The sequence below is a fragment of the Cebus imitator genome, unplaced genomic scaffold (assembly GCF_001604975.1).
Source record: "Cebus imitator isolate Cc_AM_T3 unplaced genomic scaffold, Cebus_imitator-1.0 Scaffold12, whole genome shotgun sequence".
Lineage (NCBI taxonomy): Eukaryota > Metazoa > Chordata > Mammalia > Primates > Cebidae > Cebus > Cebus imitator.
Window position 1 is genome coordinate 264,458 of NW_016107327.1, and position 19,671 is coordinate 284,128.

The 19,671-nt window shown below is 38.4% G+C and overlaps 1 protein-coding gene across 3 annotated transcripts in view; it reads left to right on the top strand.

Moving 5' to 3' along the window:
- B4GALT6 (beta-1,4-galactosyltransferase 6) overlaps positions 1–19,671 on the top strand; it is a 66,144-nt gene that overhangs the window by 37,247 nt on the left and 9,226 nt on the right. For 2 of the 3 annotated variants that reach the window (XM_017497969.2, XM_017497961.1), the window contains 2 exons: positions 4,825–4,949; positions 11,655–11,771. In XM_017497969.2, the coding sequence (XP_017353458.1) occupies positions 4,825–4,949; positions 11,655–11,771 (242 nt within the window). The remainder of the gene's footprint in view (positions 1–4,824; positions 4,950–11,654; positions 11,772–19,671) is intronic. The other variant, XM_037727824.1, reaches the window with a different exon arrangement.

The following is a 19,671-nucleotide window of genomic DNA, read 5'->3' on the forward strand; positions in this document are numbered from 1 at the left end:
GGGTCAACTGACCCAACTGACCCACGTTCAGTTGACACAAACTTTGATGATGTGGCCGGTCACCTGCATTTTAAACAAGCACAGCTGGTAATTCTTAGGCACACACTAAAATTATCAAACCATTTTATATGGAGGCCAGATAGAGGATAATGTGGTGATAGCAGAGAGGACTTCAAGTCTCCATGAAATTGAAGAGGAACGTTTGTGGTAGGGGAATGGTGGAAGGTGAAGGGGAAGGAGGCTTTAATGAGAGGGCACAGTGTTATAGTTGAAAGCCAGTCATTTCTAGGTGACTGTGATTGAGGTTCTGGACACAGAGCTGGGTGTCACTATGAATTCACTATTGTGAATATTGCTGCAATGAACATAAGAATGCATGTGTCTTTTTGGTACAATGATTTATTTTATTTTGGATATTTACACAGTAATAGGATTGTTGGGTCAAATGGTAGATCTGTTTTATGTTTTTTGAGAAATCTCCAAACTGGTTTCCACAGTGGCTCAACTAACTTACATTCCCACCAACAGTATGTGTCTCCTTGCCTTCACAAGCATCTGTTGTTTTCTGACTTTTTAATAATGGCTTTTCCTATTGGTGTTTGATGGTATCTTATTGTGGTTTTAATACGCATTTCTCTGATAATGAGTTATTTGGAGCATTTTTTAATGTTTGTTGGCCACTTGAATGTTTCCTTTTAAGAAGTTTGTATCTTTTGCTAATTTTTAAATGGGCTTATTTGTTTTTTGCTTGTTGAATTGTTTAAATTCCTTATAGATTCTGGATATTAGGCCTTTGTTGGATGCATAGTTTTGCGTGACTGTCTTAAAGAAATACGTTACCACTTGATGGAGCCTGGGAGTAGAAATGCAGGTAGGTGGAAACAGGGACGAGACAAGAATCTTCCTACTCATTCATTCATTCATTCATTCAATGTCCAGGCATTGCCTTTGGCAGTGGCAATGTGTGACTAATGCTCTGTCTTATGTTTAGAATGCTTAGGTTTGATTGCTTCAAGAATACTTGAGTAAGGAATAGTCTGTTAAGCAGAGGTTGTAAAATTCTAGAAGTCGAGAAGCTTAAGTCAAGCATTTGACATAGGCAGCATCTGGTTTTAACTTCAGAAAGGACAGGAGGTGACCCATGGCTGGATGACTCATAACTGTTCAGCCTCAGAGCTGTACTCAGAAGGCAGCACAGAGGATGGGGGAGGGAATGTCCCATCTTATAATAAAAATGCTTTTCTAGCTTTGGAGAGGAATTTACCCTAAGGGACCTTTCTAGGGGATATTCAGGTCTTTCTCTGACGCTGTCATCAGAGCTTTGAGCTGTGCACATTTAAAACCCGGAGGGTAAAACAGACAAAAGCCAACATATCTAGAATTAGGTTTTAGATAACAAAAAATAGATATAGGCTCCAAACAAAATGAAATAGCCATTTAAAATTATTGATTTATAAACCAAACAATTCTCTGTCTGGAGATTATATGCCTTATATTTTACTTGAAATGTTAGAAAAATATAAATATAGATAATTCATATGTTTTGAATATTTGTTATTTTAAGAATTATATTTTAATAGAAAAAACAAAATCATAAATCGTGCCATGTACATTATCATCCATAGCACAGTAAGCCCCTTGTTTGGGCCCATGCATACCTAGCTTTCCCAGATGGGCAGCATTGCTGCATATCTTGCAAATTCAGCATTAGGAAATTATAGTAAATGTCCTACATAACCAATGGTGCAACTAAGTTACTCTCACACATGACAGAAGCAGCTTGGCACACATGACTAGAAGGCAGCTTCCAGCTGACTTGAGTTCCCTGTCCTTCACCTTGACCCTCTAGGTACTTGGCAGCCCCTCCACTCTTTAGACAGTCAGTTCTCCTGCTCTTTCCTTTCTGACCCCAGCGCCACCTTCAAAATAGTGAAATTCAGTATTTGGTAAATTATTGCATTGCTGGGTAAATGGATTTCAGCCTATATTTATTTTCTGATCTTTAAATCTCTAACTGGGAAAGAAACCACTGGTACCATTTAAAAATCTCAGATTTATACTGTCATATCTGGGATTAAGAACAATGACAGAAAATCTCAGATTCAGCACTGGAGAGAGTGAAGATTGGCTCTCTGCGGAGTTCAGTGAATCTCTTCAGCTGCCCTTGAAAGCTCAGCAAGTGAAATAAAGGAGGCTGGCCCAGTTGATGGCTTCCTTCTTTATAAGAAGGAGGTTTCCTCTCCTGGCTTCATTCATAGCAGGTGGTTTTCTGATGCTTTTTGTTTTGTTGGTAAAGCAGTGGAAGGCTTTCTTGAGTGAAACATAAAGGGGACAAAAGAGTATGCAAAAACCATGAAAGTGGTTGTGTCGGGGGAGCCCGAGTCCTCCCTCCTCCAACCACAGGATCCCTGAGAGAAGTCCTTCTTGAGGATGGTTTGGAAGCCACACCACTGTTAGTTTATCTGCAGGGTACTTCTTCCCGGCCACTCTTTTTATAACATGGCCTTTTCCCTTCCCTTCCTGTGTATCCGATCTTCTCCCTAATACCACTCCAACCCAGTGATGAGTGTTTGTTCTTCCTCTCTCTCTCATCACACTTTTGGTGTTCCCGGTGGTGACAATACCTGTCCTGGGAGGCATGGCCGCCCACACTCCCTAATATAACGATGTTGCTGTTATCATGGGGAGCATTCCACCAGGTCAATCTATGGCTTTCAATCAGCACGTTATTAGGATTTCAGAGCAAATGGCAACAAGCACACAGGAAAGCTGCTGATGGACTCTGAAAGGTGTGGATGAGGTGGGTGCACAGACCAAGGAGTGTGAACTTAGGATACGTTCAGCATGGGTATCCTAATATGTGATGGACAGAGGAAGCCCTCTCTATTGAGGGAAAGAAATAAAGCCTGTCTCTTGCCAGCACATATGCGTTAGAGATGGAAATTAAACTGCAAATGATGCTGGAGAAAATTGCTGACAATAATGATGATTACAGCTGTTGAAGCAATAAACCTGGAAAAAAGACAAAAAATTTGGTTTAACAGTGCAGAAAGAATATCAGCTTCAGTTACTTATATGAACTGCTTATTATTTAGCCTAATTACTATCATTTTAGCAATCATGCATACTATTAAATGTATCAGATTTATTTGTGTAAATTTTATTTGATTACAATGTTAGATTCTGTTCTTTGTCAGCTGAGTCATGATAGTCTGTACTTACGTTGACTGATCAATCTTCCATTTTACTTACTCTTTCTCTGCAAGTTCATAAGTTTCTCTTGCTTTTAGATGAATCCGACCTTTCTAAGATTAGCTAGTTTATGCGTATCTTGTCACACTGAAGGCTGAGTGTTTGGTTATAAAAGACCACAAATGTTGTCAGTAGAACAGGCAGGCATTAGAAGATTGAAAGTTTTTTCCTAACTTATTCTGGGAAGCAGGCATTTCGATGTAAAATACTCTCTAGCATGGCTCTGTGGAGGCTACTGACAGCTCTGCCTGGTTAGAATGAAGTGGGGACAGGAAGAGAGGCCACTGTGAAAACTCCTGAAATATAGAATAGCAGGAGGAAAGAGGCCTTCTAGAGAGGAACTGAGTGTTTTTTATGTGAAATTGTGGCCACATGAAATTCAGAAGACTTGAAATGGAAACCTCAACATTTGTTTGTTGGTATTTTATGAGATGAGGTCAGAGAGAAGAATTTGGCTGGAGGGTGCTCCAGAGGAATTTGTACCTATTTGGAAGTTAACAAATGACAATAAAACTGCTAAAAGATGATCTGTAGTTTTGCTTCAATAGCTTTTTACATCCTGTTCTCTCTAACAGTGAAATCATTGAAGATAGCATTGCTTTGAAGGGATGTTAGTGATCATGCAGCTATTTTAATTCAGGGGGAGATACAGAGGCTTCCTGATTTTCAGTTCTGTTTTAGGGTTAATGGAAGTGGTTTTCCAGCCAAGATTCATTCCTGTTTCAATGGTATACATTATTTCTAATGTATACTAGTCTACTAGTTTACTGCTGGTAAAAACACCTCCAGTAATGTCATATATTTGTTAATTTGGAGAATGAGTGCCTATTAGACCAGAACTATCTTAGAAGTGGTTTTTCAGTTTTGTATGCCAAAGGGCCTGATATATGTTAAGTGTTCAGAATCAATGCTTTGAATTATTTGCAAATTCCCTCTTAAGAAATGTCAGTAGGTAACAGTAATAGTAGCTAACATTTGTTGATTGCACCTAATGCCTGACACTGCGTGTGATCCTTCACAGAGATGATTTCATCAAATGGATACAACCGCCTTGGGAGGCAGGCATCACTGTCCCTTTCACAGAAGAGGAAGCTGAGGCACAGAGAAGTTAAATAATTTTCCCAATAGACAGAAGCTAGGAGTTGGTTTCTAGTCAGTCCGATTGCTTATTTCATTCTTAAGTACTATGCTGTTGTATCCCCTATGTTGAAAATGTGAAAACTAAAAGTGGTATTAAAATACTTGAATAGTTGTTAAATTGCAATGTTACAATGACATACAAACATTTTCCAAAGAATAGTAAATTATTCAATGTATTACCCAAAAGCAAAAGGTTTTTTTTAAAAAAGAATTTGATTTCTTTGGCTGATTTACCAAACATAGTAGGGTGACCATGTATATTATCATTGAAACCAAAAGTGAAAGGGGCGCTATTCATAATTTTGTGGTGGTTGCAGGAATAAACTGTATTGTTCTGGCAACTAGTTATGCCATCACCCTACTGATTATTTGTTTTACTAGATCTTTGAGGCAAAAAATATTAAAACAGTTCTTCACATTTTGAATTTGTAGGAGGATTCCTCAATGTCAATGTAAGTGAAGTCAGTTTTGATGAAATTCATCAACTCTTCTCCAAGGATTTAGATATCGAGCCAGGGGGTCATTGGAGGCCAAAAGACTGTAAACCCAGATGGAAGGTGAGGTAAATTCTTTTCATAAGCAATTTAACCATTACTGCGCATTTGAGAAAAGAATGTGCTTGATTCAAAATACAGAGACAAATCTCTTTAAGTCTTAATACATTTAAAACATCAAAATTTTGTCTTTAATGTTTACTATTTATAATTCAAATGTGATTTAAGTGTTATGTGTGAAGACTGTAAATGCACCTGGGTATATACAAAATAGGTGCTCGGTTCATTCTCTTTGAGTTCCTGGTAATAAATACATGACTTGAGTTTGGCTTGGAAAATAGATTTTTTTTGTTCTATTCTGTTTGGAAGAGAGGCTGTGAGTTCCCTGTCTCCTGCAGCTGTCCCTAATGATTACAGACACCTGCAGGCATAGCGTCACCCATTTCTGTAATTGTGAGAACTCACTGGGAGGATATTAATATCCTGATTTTCAGTTTGGTCTGGCTGGCATTGGGGTCTTCAAGCTCTGTTTCTCAGCATCCAAGATTCTAAAGAGGCTGCTCAGAGATCACTGTTGGACTTGAAAGGTTGGACTTTGGGCTCTTCTCAGCTTCAGAAGGCACAGCCCAAGCTTTCAGTCTTTTATCAGAATTCTATTCAATGTTTTGTTTGAAAAACTGTAAGGGGGTATCTCTGTCTCTGCTGCTTTAAAAAAAAATTGAAAGTCATAATTTAAACCAAACTTGCCCTCAAAGCTATGAAATTGGTTAATAAGTGCATATTTATCTAATGTCATCACACTAGAGTAAGAAATAGCATTTATGTAATTCAAATGAAAATTACAACTGATTAAATGTTATTTCCTAAAGGATCGTGATGTAACCTTGATCTGGAAACAGTTTCAGTTTTCTCTTTTAAAACATTACTATGCTTCTAGAATATTTGTATGTTAACCACCCCCCCAAAAAAATCACTAGTAGGAAGGAAAATCACATGCTATTAAACTCATGAAAAAGACCCTCTGACTCTACCATGAACTCTTTGTGTTTGAAGATGCGTATTATTTATATTTGTATTCCCAACACAGAGTGCATTGTCTTGTGTAAGGTAAGCACTAAACACAGTTTTGTTGAATTGACTTTATAAGATAAATAAAAGCCTTTTTGGCCTTGTCACAAATGATTCGCTAAATGTTCAGCTTTCTTATTGCCTTGAGCAAGTTGTGAAGCTGCTTAAATGGATTCCAGTACCAATTTTAGCAAAACATTTTATTTTATAATTGCCTTATGCTGTTTCCCAGATCAGATTCATTTAATAAATGAATCTGTTTATATTTCTTTATTGATTTTCCTCACATTTGTGTCTTTGTGAAATGCAGCCCAATTTACACACATTCTACCTTTTAAAAATAGCCTGGGCAGATAAATTATTTTTAACAGTTGGGTGCTGAGTGTGTATGCTGAATGCTAATGGAAAAAGAAGCACACTCAGTCACCGAGGCTATGGGATAGCATGGTGGTTGATGCTCAGACAGCTGTTTGTACAGGATGTAGCACACCCCTCAGGTGTGCTCTGGGTGCATACTAGTGGAACGGCTTGGGATAGGAAAAGTGAAGTATACTTGTCCTGTTTCCAGTCATCTATACAAGATGGATTTTAAATTTTTTTGTTTGTTTTCTTCTCATTTTCCCGGAGACAGTTGTATCACATGAGTAGTTCCTACTTAGGGATGTTAGTAAACTGACTATAAACTACATATGACTCAGTAGGTAACAGTATTGAAAGGAGTTCCTGGAAAACTAATTCAGCTTAAAAATTAGCTTATTTTGGCTGGGCACGGTGGCTCACACCTGTAACCCAGCAATTTGGGAGGCTGAGTTGGGCAGATCACTTGAGGCCAAGAGTTTGAGACAGCCTAGCCAACATGGTGAAACCTCATCTCTACTAAAAATACAAAAATTAGCTGGGCATGGTGGCACATGCCTTTAATCCCAGCTACTCAGGAGGCTGAGGCAAGAGATTTGCTTGAACCCAGGAAGTAGAGGCTGCAATGAGCCGAGATTGCCCCACTGCACTCTAGCCTGGGCAAAAAAGCAAGACTCTGTCTCAAAATAAAAATAAAAATATTTAGGAACTATATGATAATGCTGATTTTATTTCAATTTTTAGCAAACCCTTCTCAGAATATAGTCTCTAGTTCCGAATTATACAACTAAAGTTATGAGAGGAATTTTGGAGATTATTCAGAGGTGAACTATACTCATGTGAATATTATATAACTATGAAATCACTAAATATTTAGTTAAATAGTTTCTCCCCTTGCCTGTCCCTGCCTGCTTACTGATAATGTTCCATTCTCATACTGGAACAGTGGAGAGAGAGAGGGAAATAAGAAATAACTAGATTTGTATTAAACATTTGTCATCAACTTGATTCTTAATATTTGAGGCCCCTTTTTTAAATGAGAAAAAAAATACCAGCGAAGTTAGTTGATGGCAAATTAATTAGAACTGAGATCTTTCAAAACTGGTAATTTTTAGCAATTCCTCGGTATCTGTGAGTGCTGCAGGCTTGAGTGGAAGATTTCTGCACAGATTGGACACCTTATGGGGCAAGCATATATCTAAAGAAGAACATGAGGATACTTTGCAGGTCATTAAAAGTGAATTGTTTACCTGTGACATTGCCTTTCCATTCAGATTTCAGATGGAGGGCTTGATGAACAACTTTGGTCTATAACTTCCAGGCTTCAAGAACCAGGCAGATGCTTGATGCTTTTGTCTACCCAGAGGCCTGCAGTTTCATTTGTAGTACAGTGTACCTCAAAGATGAGTCCTGGCCCCTGTTTCAGAACTACTTGAGGCATGTGCTAAAAATGCTGATTTTTGGCTAGGTGTGGTAGTTCATACCTATAATTCCAGTGCTTTGGGAGACTGAGGCGGAACGATCACTTGAGCCCGGGAGTTTGAGGCTGCAGTGAGCTGTGATCACACCACTGCACTCCAGCCTGGGCTATAGAATGAGATTCCATCTGTAGAAGAAAAAAATGCAGATTCTTGAACTCACTCCTCAAACGTTCTGAGTCTTTTGGTGGGAAGGAACAAGAACTTGCATTTTTAACCAAGTGCCTCCAGTTTGAGAACTGCTCCTGTAGGTACTGGAAATGAGGAGGAATAGGAAGATGGAACTAAAAACACTGGAGGAGAATGAGGGCTTACTAGCTTCTACTTACTCAGTGGCAGATAGCTAGATTCACCTTAAGGTTACCGAGTCTAAAGCCATGTCATTTAGGGACACCGTAGCTGGTGGTGTGCTGAAAATTTGAAAGTAGGACAGAAACTTGGTGGGAGAAATTGATGTGATAAACATTTTTCTTGATTATCTCCTCATGGTGTACATATGAAAAAATAAGGGAAAAAATGATGAATACGTTCAGCAAGATTTGTGGTTTTAAAGTAGGAGCACACTGAATGGAATAATTTTGCCTGAGCAAGAGGTGGTGAGGAGAGATTCAGGAAGATGAAGTGTTGTTTTATCAGAAGATTGTGACCAGATGTTCTCCATCTCCACTGGAGGTATATCAACAAGAGAGTGGCTCAAACAGCAAATTAGGGCACAGAGAAGAATGAATGACCTGAAACAGGCTATTAAGCCTTAAAATAAATGATCACAGAACACAGATCTTTTCTAGACAAAAAAATTGTAAATTATGGAGAACATTCTTCCACAGACACAAGAAGGGATGAGCCAGATGAATTTTTAAGATATTGTGTAGCTGTCTTTTAATAAAAATCTTTGCTTTAGATTTGTCATGTATTCACAATCTTTAATAACCCTCCCATGAAAATTTAGACATCTGTTTGCTGTTAACACATTAGGTTAGCTTATTTGAATTTGCCAAGACACTGGTAATTTCTTTCTTTTATTACCTTGCCAGTTTCTTTGTAAGATTAAAAAAAAAAAAACTCTTGATATTTAAATACTTCATTGAAGAGATGATTAGGAGCTAGAACTTTATCCTTATATGTTCGGCTCATCACTCAGCCTAATTGTCTTTAATTAATATGCACTGTCTTTAATCAGGACCCTGCAGCCATTTAATAATTTCTTCCCTCAAATATCTATAATTGGTCTTAACTGCTTTTACAGCTTATTGACATGTGGCCAAATGCAAAATCAAGAAGAGCAGGCTTGACTTATTAAGCTACATGTTATCACATGGATATGTCCTAGATAAGCTCAGTGGTGCGATACGTACTCGCCATCTAACCCCGTTTGTTCCTTTTACTTTTCATAGCACTTTCCCATCCTAAAAGTAAACCTAGGGGCCCCTGAGCTGATTTGGCAGTTGTTTTGGGAATTCCTTGAATGTGCCAGCCATTGGCGCTGAAGCCCAGCAGTAAGTCCCCCTCAGCATATAGTTCCAGCATAGTTGGCAGCCCTTGCGTGAGGGCAAGAAAGAGGTCTTGGGTGTTGGGTTGGTATTGCTGGGATAGTCTCATGGTCTGCTGGGATAGTCTCATGGTCCTCAGGCTCCTGAGCCAAGGGAGACCTTATGGGAAAACCAAACAGGAATGGGACCCAAAGTTGGGCTGGCAGGGGCACCAGACCTCTTTAGTTCCTACCACTTACCAGATAGATATGTAGTAATTAATATAAATATGAAAACATCAGCCTCACAGCAGCCATTGTCTGTTTTTTTTGGTATTCCATCAGCATTAAGGGAAAATGAATGGTGGAGTTCGTAGTTTAGATATCTTCAATTTTACTAAACCATCTTTTGTTCTCTTTGTAAGTTAAACTTTAAATAATTTAAACATTTTTCCCATCTATGATTCTGGTAATGTAAAATACGTGGATAAATATTATTTTCTGTTGATGATACCTAATGTTGTGTCTGATTTTAAAAAGATTAGGTGCAAAGCTTATTAATTCTCAATTATTTGCATTATTCATTTATTAATAAACTTTATTTGGTATAGGTAAAATTTTAGTAAATCATAGATTTAATCTTTCACAATATTCTGTTACAACCAGTTTAGATTTTATATTTAAAAAATCCAAATTATAGAGTAACACAGAGGTATTTTGGATAGATATACTTTCACTGTTGTGGTTTTTTTTTTTTTTTTTTTTTTGAAAATCTAATGGTTTGGGAATTTATGATCTGTAGAAAGCTTGTTTTAATTTCAATTTTAGTAGAAAATTTGCAATAATAATAAAAGCAGCTTAGCTAGGAAGTTGCTGAGAAAAGTAATTTAGAAACCAGTTTAGCTTTTTCAAGGGCAAAATCTAAATTGTAAGGAGACCTAGATTGTAAGTTTGGATCCAAGAAATAGAGGATTTGAATTAGTGATGATTGATGATCATTCATGTATTCTAGTATTACATTAAAACATATTATATAAATGATGTTTTTAAGTTTGGGTTTGAGAGTTCCATTAGGTTGTGTTTTCTTGAGATGGAGTCTTGCTCTGTAGCCCAGGCTGGAGTGCAGTGGCGCAATCTCAGCTCACTGCAACCTCCGCCTCCCTGGTCCCGGTTCAAGCAATTCTCCTACCTCAGCCTCCCAAGTAGCTGGGATTACAGGCACGAGTCACCATGCCCAGCTAATTTTTGTACTTTTTTAGTAGAGATGGAATTTCACCATGTTGGCCAGTCTGATCTTGAACTCCTGATCTTGTGATCTGCCTGCCTCAGCCTCCCAAAGTGCTGGGATTACAGGCGTGAGCCACCGTGCTTGGCCCCATTAGGTTTTTAATTTCATATTAGAAGAAAGATTAATATACTAGGAAACTATTTTCATTTCCGTGTATGTGTTTTTTTCTTTTTGGATGAGAACAAATTTCTTTGGTTGATGAAAGAAATTTCTGTGCTGCTTACATCATCTTTTCTTGTTATGGTATGTTACCAATTTCATTTTAAACTGAAAATTATCCTACCACTGAAGTAAATTTTAAAACTTTATCAAAAACTTAATTCTGCATTTTGATAAAATGAAAAATATTATATTATCAAACTTCACGTGTATTTTGGGCCAATATCATGTATGATTGAGGTTTTTTGTATGCTGTGGCTGGAACACATGTGTGAAGATTTTGGTTTCTATTATATTTCTGAAAAATATCTCTAGGACAGAGAAACCATGTGTAAGATAGTAGATATTCAAGTGAAATGTCTTTTAAATTCAATTCAAAATCCAGAAAGTTATTATTTAGGATCTACTCTAAAACCGAGAAGTTACTCTTATGATACATCCCCCTCCCTTACTTTTCATGCCCAATTGATAGCCATATCCTGCTAGCTTACCTCTTAGATGTGTTGAAAACCCGTGTACTTCTCTTTTCCTTTATCTTCCTCTTAGTTTAAGCTACCATTACCTCTTTTCTCAACAACTGTATTAATTGCCTAACCAGCTCCCTGAGTCAATTTTTTGGTCTTCTCCAGTCTGCTCTCCATATTGCCACCGAAGCAGTCTTTGCAGTCACTACATCTGATTTATCACTCTTTTCAGAATCCTTCTACAATTTCTTATGGTGTCCACAGGTTAAAGACCACAATCCTTAGAACAACCTTCAGAGCTCCTTCTACCTCTTAGCTTTGTAAGACCATAGCAGCATGCAGCAAGGGCTTTCTCCATGTGTGCTTACTGTTGTATCTGTGGTGAGAAAGTTCATAAGGGTGTGGCTTTAAAACATCAGAAGTTTTCAGGGGTTTTTATCCTTACCTATTGTATTTATTTACATACATGACTATTTTGTTTTAAAGGTGGCAATTCTCATTCCTTTCCGTAATCGCCATGAACATCTTCCAATTTTTTTCTTACATCTGATTCCAATGCTCCAGAAACAAAGGCTGGAATTTGCCTTTTATGTCATTGAACAGGTGAGAATATTTATCATAGTTGTCACTAAGTATACTAGAATCTAAACTTTTAGATATGGTTAGATTAAACATGTTTAGGATTAATAAGGTAACTCAAATTCTTAGTTTTATAGTTGGATGAAATTACATTTTGGATTGGGCCTATATATTTCTTATAATAATTGTAATTTGGTCAAATGAGTTAATTGGCAATCATGTTTCACTTTAGTATGATAGCCTCGTTATATTTGAATGACATTCTAAACATTGGATTTTCAATCTATGATTTTTAAAATAACTTTATAGCTGATATTTACCTTATGGGATTAAATATGTCTTTGACTTGTATTATTCCTTTTTATGTTTTCATTAGGCTTATGCTCTTTATTTTTGAAAACATCTGTAAATTTCATTTAGTTAAGAAACTGCTTATTTTGTAATTTAGGCTATTTGTCAGCATTTAGACTCGTGTACAGACATCTGGACTCATAAGTGGTGCAATTCAAAGTTCTTGTCTAAATTATACTGAAGCACCCTACAGTTACCTCAGTTGCATTCGCAGTGTTTAATTTGAAAAGACATTCCAGTTTATGACCTATGAATTTAACTACAGAAAAGGAAGGAAAATTTTTTCTTTTTTTTTAATGTAATAGCAAAGCGTAGGTAATTCCCGATTGAAGATTCTTTGTACTATGGGGTAGTTGCTGGCAATCCCTGAAAATCAATATTGTGTTAACTTCGTTAGGTAATCAGTGCCCCTGAATGAGAGCTAAGTAGTAAACCTAAAAACAAAAAGTAGTATACATTAAACATTTTCTGTCCTGTTTTCAGTTTTTCATTTTGGCAGGGAACCTTGACTGTTTTTGTTGCAGGGTATATACTCAGCTCTATAGTTGGTAAGTCAATAAATATGAATCCAGTGAACTGACAGGTTAAAAAAAAAAAAAAAGCTTACATTGCATGGAAGACTAAACTATGTGATGCCCGAGATCCCTTCCAAATTTGAGATTCTGTGATTCTTTTAGAAGAGATAACCAGGTGGAAAGTGGAACTTTAAAATATTGTCAAAAAGATCTTATTTGTTTTGTTTCTGAACAGATGCTATAAAGCTGAATAGGTCATAATTCTTTAACATAGTTAATTCAAATGGAGGTGAAATGACCCAGACTTACTTTTTGTAGTCAGTCTTTGTTTAAAGACTGTAAAGTGTAAAGAAAGAATTTAATTTGCTACATTATTTTAAACATGGATAGCGTGATGGTTTGGAAACCTAAAAAAGGTCTGATAATACTTGAAGACCAGTTCTCCATGCCAGCTCGTACCAATTTGGTATTGTCACCTCATATTTCACATTTAAGTGTATGTGATAGATGGTGATTTTTCTCTTAATGTGTACTGACCTTTCCAGTTGCTTTACATCATTGCCGGCACTTGGTATGGTCAGTCTTTTTAAATTTTAGCCATTTTAGTGGGTCTGTAGTAGAATCTTATTTCCATGATGACTAATGTCGATCATCTTTTCATGCGCTTATTTGCTACCCACATACCTTCTTTGGTGAAGTTTCTGTTCAAATATTTTGTTCATTTTTTAATTGGGTTGTCTTTGTTTTACTGAGTCGTAAGAGTTCTTTATGTATTTTAAATATAAGTCTTTTGTAAGACATAAGTTTTGCAAATATCTTATAGTCTGTGGCTTGCCTTTTTATTTTCTTGACTGTTTTTTAAAAAGCAAGTTTTAAATTTTGATGAAGTCAGTTTATTCTTGTTTTTATACCTTGTGCTTTTTGTATTATATTTGAAAAATTGTTCTCTATGCTTTTCTCTTTCTTCCAGAAGCTTTATAGTTTTAGCTCTTACACTTAGGCTAATTCATTGAGTTAATCTTTAGATATGATATGAGCCAAGGGTGAAGTTTTGTTGTTTTGTTACCACTTGTTGAAAAGACTGTTTTCACCATTGAATTGCTTTGGCACCTTTGTTGAAAATCACTTAATATATACATGTCGTATGTATGCGTGTCTGTTTTTGGTCTCTGCGTTTCATTGACTGCTTGTCAGTTTCTACTAAAAAGTCGGCTAGGCTTTATTTCCCTAGTTTTCAATAGATAAGTAACAGTATAAATGATTGACAAAGTGGTCTGACTTGTATTATTAGAAACTTTTATCTTCTCTTTTGGTAGAAAGTACTCAAAAATTTTTTTTGAGATGAGTCTCCCCCTGTCGCCCAGACTAGAGTGCAATAGCGTGATCTTGGCTCACTGCAACCTCCGTCTCCTGGGTTCAAATGATTCTTCTGCCACAGCCTCCCGAGTAGCTGGGATTACAGGCACCTGCCATCATGCCTGGCTGATTTTTGGAAAATACTCAAATTTTTATTTGTAAAATGGTTATAGTTTCTCCAGTTCCTTTATTCTAAATCTGCCTTTTTTTTTTTTTTAAGTTTCTCCTAGCTTTTTACCTCTGCTTTTTCTCCCTGGAAATGCTTGGTATTTAATATAACAAGCATACTTCTCTGTGTATAAATCATCATTTAAGTTTTGTGCCTTATGTACTTTTGAATGTAACAGTCTATACTGTGAAATGTGACTTTTTTACTTAACAACTGAAAATTTTTATCTACCTTGATGATAGCTGTAGTTATAGATTATATCAGTTTTACTCATCTAGGAAAGTGCTAGCTTCCTTTGTGTAAACTTCAATTCCGCATAATGTATTGGGAGGTGAGAGAGCTGTCTCTGTTTTTAAAGGCATATTATCTTGAGAGTTCAGCACCAGTTATTTAGTGTATGTGATGAAGCAATCTTTGCAAAACAACAAAGGTCTGTGTTTTTATTTTCAAATCTTTAAAGTCTGAATCTCAGCCTTGATCAATACTAATTCAGGACCATGTGTTTGATAGAGTGAGATTTTGAGCTAGAAACGTCTTCACCATATTTGAAATAGAGGAGTAATTTTTCTGCTAGACAGGTACCCAGGGAATGCTAAGTAGTTGAAGAGCAGCTCAGGAATCCTGGTTAAATATGGAGGATGGACATAGGTTCACTGCTTCTTTACAAACTCCTAAAATGAGAGTGAAAGAAAAAAACTTTTGAAAAGTTACTAAACCTCAAGGACAGTGAGTAGTGGGTGAGAGATTTTCACACGTTTCTGTTAAGTCAGGAAGCAGATGGAGTGCTGACGCCTAGCAGAACAGAGGATGTGCAAACCCACGTGCTTGTAGAGGGCGATGTGACAAGACTAGAATCAATTTGTTGGACACACCTCTGTCTCAGTGCTGTCACAGAAGGTAGGCTGAAGCACTGCACTGAAGTAAGGAGATTGTTTAAAAGTTTGACTACAAAACAGTCAAATTCCCAGTTGCTCATCTTTGCTTGTATTGCCAGGTGATTACTCTGTTGTAACTTGTAGAAACGTTTCCCAGTTTATCCTCTGGAAAAAGTATAGCAGGAAGCTCTTGAGGGTACTGATGCAGCTGTGTTGAAGGGCCTAAAACCAGGGGGATTAAGTAAGTCTGCATGCTGGCCTTAGGGACCCCCAGGCCTTTCCCTGCCTGACCTTTTGAAGCCAGCTGCCAGGTATGAATCTTCCCACCCCTCCAGCTATGGCAGGGCATAGTGGTGTCTTCACTAGAGAAATAGATTATCCCCAGGAAAAAGAGTCCAGATCTAATATTTGAAGGTCTCCCAAGGTAAAGGCAAGCCTGTCACTTTATCAGCTCCCTGCAGCCCAGTTTCATTCATTCATTCAACAAAGGGGATATGGCAATGAACAAACCAGACAAGGCCCCCTCTTTTGCTGGCCCAGAAGAATAGGCAGTAGTAAATCATTGTGCAGTATCTCCATGGCACTCAGGGGAGAGATTGCTAAGGGCAGGTAGAGGTGCTCTTTTATGCAGACTATTTGGGGGAAGGCCTCTCTGGGGAGGTGAGATCGGAGCATCCTGGAATGATATAAAGGAGCATGCCATGCTGATGTGCAGGCTGTGCATTGTGGAGAAGGCAGGAGAATACTTGGTGAGTTTGAGCAAAAAAGTCGGTGTCACCAGAGCAGGTGGTTGAGGAACATTCTGGGGAGGGAATCAGAGAAGCAAAAACAGAAGTAAAGGATGAGGGCATGGATTATCCTGTGTGAGGTAGATTAACTCTATATAAAACCTTCAGAAGACACTAGATAAAGTGATGTTTTGGAAACCTAAAGAAAGTCACTTGAAGACCAGTTCTCCATGCCAGCTTGTACCACTTTTAGTATTGTTACTTCATATTTCACATTTAAATGTATGTGATAGGTGATAATTTTCTAGTAATGTATACTGACCTAATGTAAGTCTCTCCTCCACTTAAAACCCTTCACTGCCTTCTGGAGGGTCTTAAGTAGAGGAGGAATTTAATCGAAGTTTACAAAATGACTCTGGCTGCCGTCTTGTGAATAAGCTGTAGAGGGACAAGGCTAAGGCAAGGAGGGCCATTAGACAGTTTTGGCAGTTGTCCGGGCAGGCGATGGTTACCATTTGGGCATCTGTGGTCACAGAGGAGGTGGTGAGCAGTGGTTGGGTTTGGGCTGCCTTGGGTTTTAAAGTGGTATGAATTGCTGATGAATTGGATATGTAGCATGAATGATGGAGAACAGTCAAACATGATGCCAGGGTTTTTGTCCCGAATAAGGAAGGACATTGCTGCTTCCTGAGCCATGCCCACTTTTGTTTGTTGTTTTAATTTGGTTCAGGGGTGTGTGTATGTCTGTGCTTATGTGAGTCAAGAGTGTTTTGCAACAATACTTGCATACGTATTCTCCTGAAGGGAGGTGGGCAGGGAAGTGCTTGGTAGAGAATGGTGGGTCCCTGGTGACACCTCCACCCCCGGGCTTGTCCCATGGACCTAGGTGAGGACAGGCATTTCTGTTTTTGGGCCCAAATATTGCATTTCCCAAGACCACCCTGGCCCACCACGCCCCCATCCTGTGGCTGTAAAAGCCCCGAGATCGTAGCAGGAAGAGACACAAGCGGATGGATGTTGAGAAGAACACACTGGTGGAAGAGCATACCACAGGCACCGACACACGCCAGCAGGCCATCGACCGTGGAACAACGCAAAGTTTGGCTGGGGCGGTTGGAGGAGAGCCCGGCCACTGAGCCCCCCAATTCCAGGGGAAAACCACCTTCCCACTCCATCTCCCTTCTAGCTCCCATCCGTCTGCTGAGAGCTACTTCCACTCAGTAAAACCTTGCACTTATTCTCCAAGCCCCCGTGTGAGTCCGATTCTTCCAGTATACCAAGGCAAGAACCCGGGATACAGAAAGCCCTCTGTCCTTGTGATATGGCAGAGAGTATAATTGAGATGATAAACACAAGCCGCCTATAGGCGGTTAAACTGAAAGAGCATACTGTATGTAACACATGCCCACTGGGGCTTCAGCTGTGAACATTCACCCTAGATGCCGCCATGGAGTCAGAGCCCCATAGGTTGCCCGTCTGCCTGCTCCCCCTAGAGGTTTGAGTAGTAGGGCACCGAAGAAGTGAGCCACACCCCCATTGTATGCCCTGTGAGGGGCATATGAGCATCTTATTCTCAAACATGAATGCGCAAGTCTATAATCCCCAGATATTTGAAGAAAGCCTCCGCAGGGTGAGACAAATCCAAGCAAAAAAGCAAGTGTAGAAAACACAGGCAATGGAGGAAGCAGAGGAAATCTTAAAAAACCAAAAAGAATAAAATAAAAACATATCATTAGGATCTACAGTGAGGGAAGGAAAGATATTCTATGGAACAAAAGTAGTACATCACGAAGAATAATCAGAGAATAAGAAAGTTACTGAAAGATGAAAATAACTAAAACAAAACTTTCAATAGAATGGCTGGCAGATAAACTTAACTTTCCAAAATAGAACCAAAGCTAAGAAAATAAGAGAATCTATCAAAGAGTACCAGTATGTCATGGGAGTAATCACCTCAAAGTGGCCCCTAGGGGTCTTTGCCTCCTTGTAATCAGACCCGGTGTAGCCTTTTCCCACAGTGAATAAGGACTGCTTTGCATGGGGAGCCACATACTGTGGGAGGAACAGTACATGGCTTTTGAGGCTAGGTCATAAAAGACATTGCTGCTTCTGCCTGGATCTCTGGATCAGTTGCTCTTGGGGAAGCCAGGTCCCCTGTCATACGGACGCCCAAGCAGCCCCATGTAGAGGAGTCGACTTGCCAGCACCATCTCATAGCCATGTGAGCAAGAAATCTTGGAAGTGGAAGGAACTGCCCAAAATCAAGCCTTCCAAAGTGTCCAGCTGCCCAGCCTTCCAGTCTTCCAGCTGAGGCCCTGGACTTAATGGAGCAGAGATAAGGCATCTCTCTACTCTGCTCCCAGCATTCCCTCTCCCCAGAAGCCATCAGCATGATAAATGATTTATTTGTTTGTTTGACAGGGTCTTTCTCTGTTGTCCAGGCTGGAGTACAGTGGTACAATCTCAACTCGCTGCAGCCTCGACCTCCTGTGCTCAGGCTGTCTTCCCACCTCAGCCTCCTGAGTATCTGGGACTGCTGGCACATGCCACCATGCCTGGCTAATTTTTGTATTTTTTGTGGAGTTGGGGTTTCACCACGTTGCCCAGGCTGGGACTGTTGCTTTTTTTAAGCTACTAAGTTTTGCTGTGATTTATTACACATCCATAGATAATTAATAACATCCACTAATCAAGGGTATTATAAAGAACATAGCAGAAAAAATTCTGAGGGGAGTGAGAGAAAAATGAACAAAGAAAGATGGAGAAAATTTCCTAAAAGCGAAGACATAAATCTTTAGATTAAAGGGGACCCACATGCACACATGAATAAGATACAAATCTGCTATGAAATGTGTTAAAATTTTAGAATACAAACAGAAAAGAGAAGATATTACAAAGGTTCTAGAGTACTGGGAATTCTAGGAAAAATGACAAATGATTATGAACCAGAAACCTATGAACGTGTTCAGCAATACTGGGAAATTTTTTTTCTGGATTTTTTTCCCCAGTCAAAATGACAAATGTGAGACTAGACTAATGGCATTTTCAGTCATTCATTGGCTAAAACATACTTTCCATAGGTCTCTACTTAGGAAGCTCCTGAAGAATGTGCTTCAGCAAATTAAGAATGCCAAGGAAAAGACATGTGTGATTTAGGGAATGACGAAGACCCCGGTGATATTCACACATGGCCTGGAAAGGGCAAGGGAGAGTTTGGCTTGAGAGCTGGAGAAGGAATTGATAGATGATTTGCTGTGTTTGAATGATTATATCAAGTATTAATAGGTGTAGGGCATATTTCTTGGGCCTTTTGTACAAAGTAATAATAGTTATATGGAAAACTGTAGTTAATCCCAGTTTACGAAAGAAAACAATCAATTTACTCAGCACTGAAGAAATATTAAATATTTACATAGTCCTAATAATGTAAACTCTTGATTTAACCAAAAATTATGATAAAGCTGTATTGGGAGAAAGCGGTAGGAGCAGGAGGTATGGTGGTTTAACTCCTCCACTACCAGGATAAGAAGTCAGGAGACAGTGTCTAAAGTCAAAGAAGCAAGAAATTACTCAAAATTCATACATAAATACCAGAATAAACTGGAAGAGTTGAAATGTATTGCTCTTGGGGGATGGAGATGGATTAGATATGGAACTTCTTATTTCTGTTATAAGCCTTGAGTATTATGTCCATGTTTAATAAAAACAATTTTTAAAACCTTAAAGGAAAGTAGTTTGTTAAAGCTGATGTTGATGTACTAGTCATAACATTATAATTTAACTCCTTTTTCTTTTATTTGTATTTCACTGGTGAAAAAAGAGGCTGTAAAAAATAAAGTGATTTCTATTACCTCAAGTTAGTGCAAGGCCCAGGACTAAAAATTAGTCATTTTCACTCTTGAGGGAGCACTCTGATGGTGACTACAATGT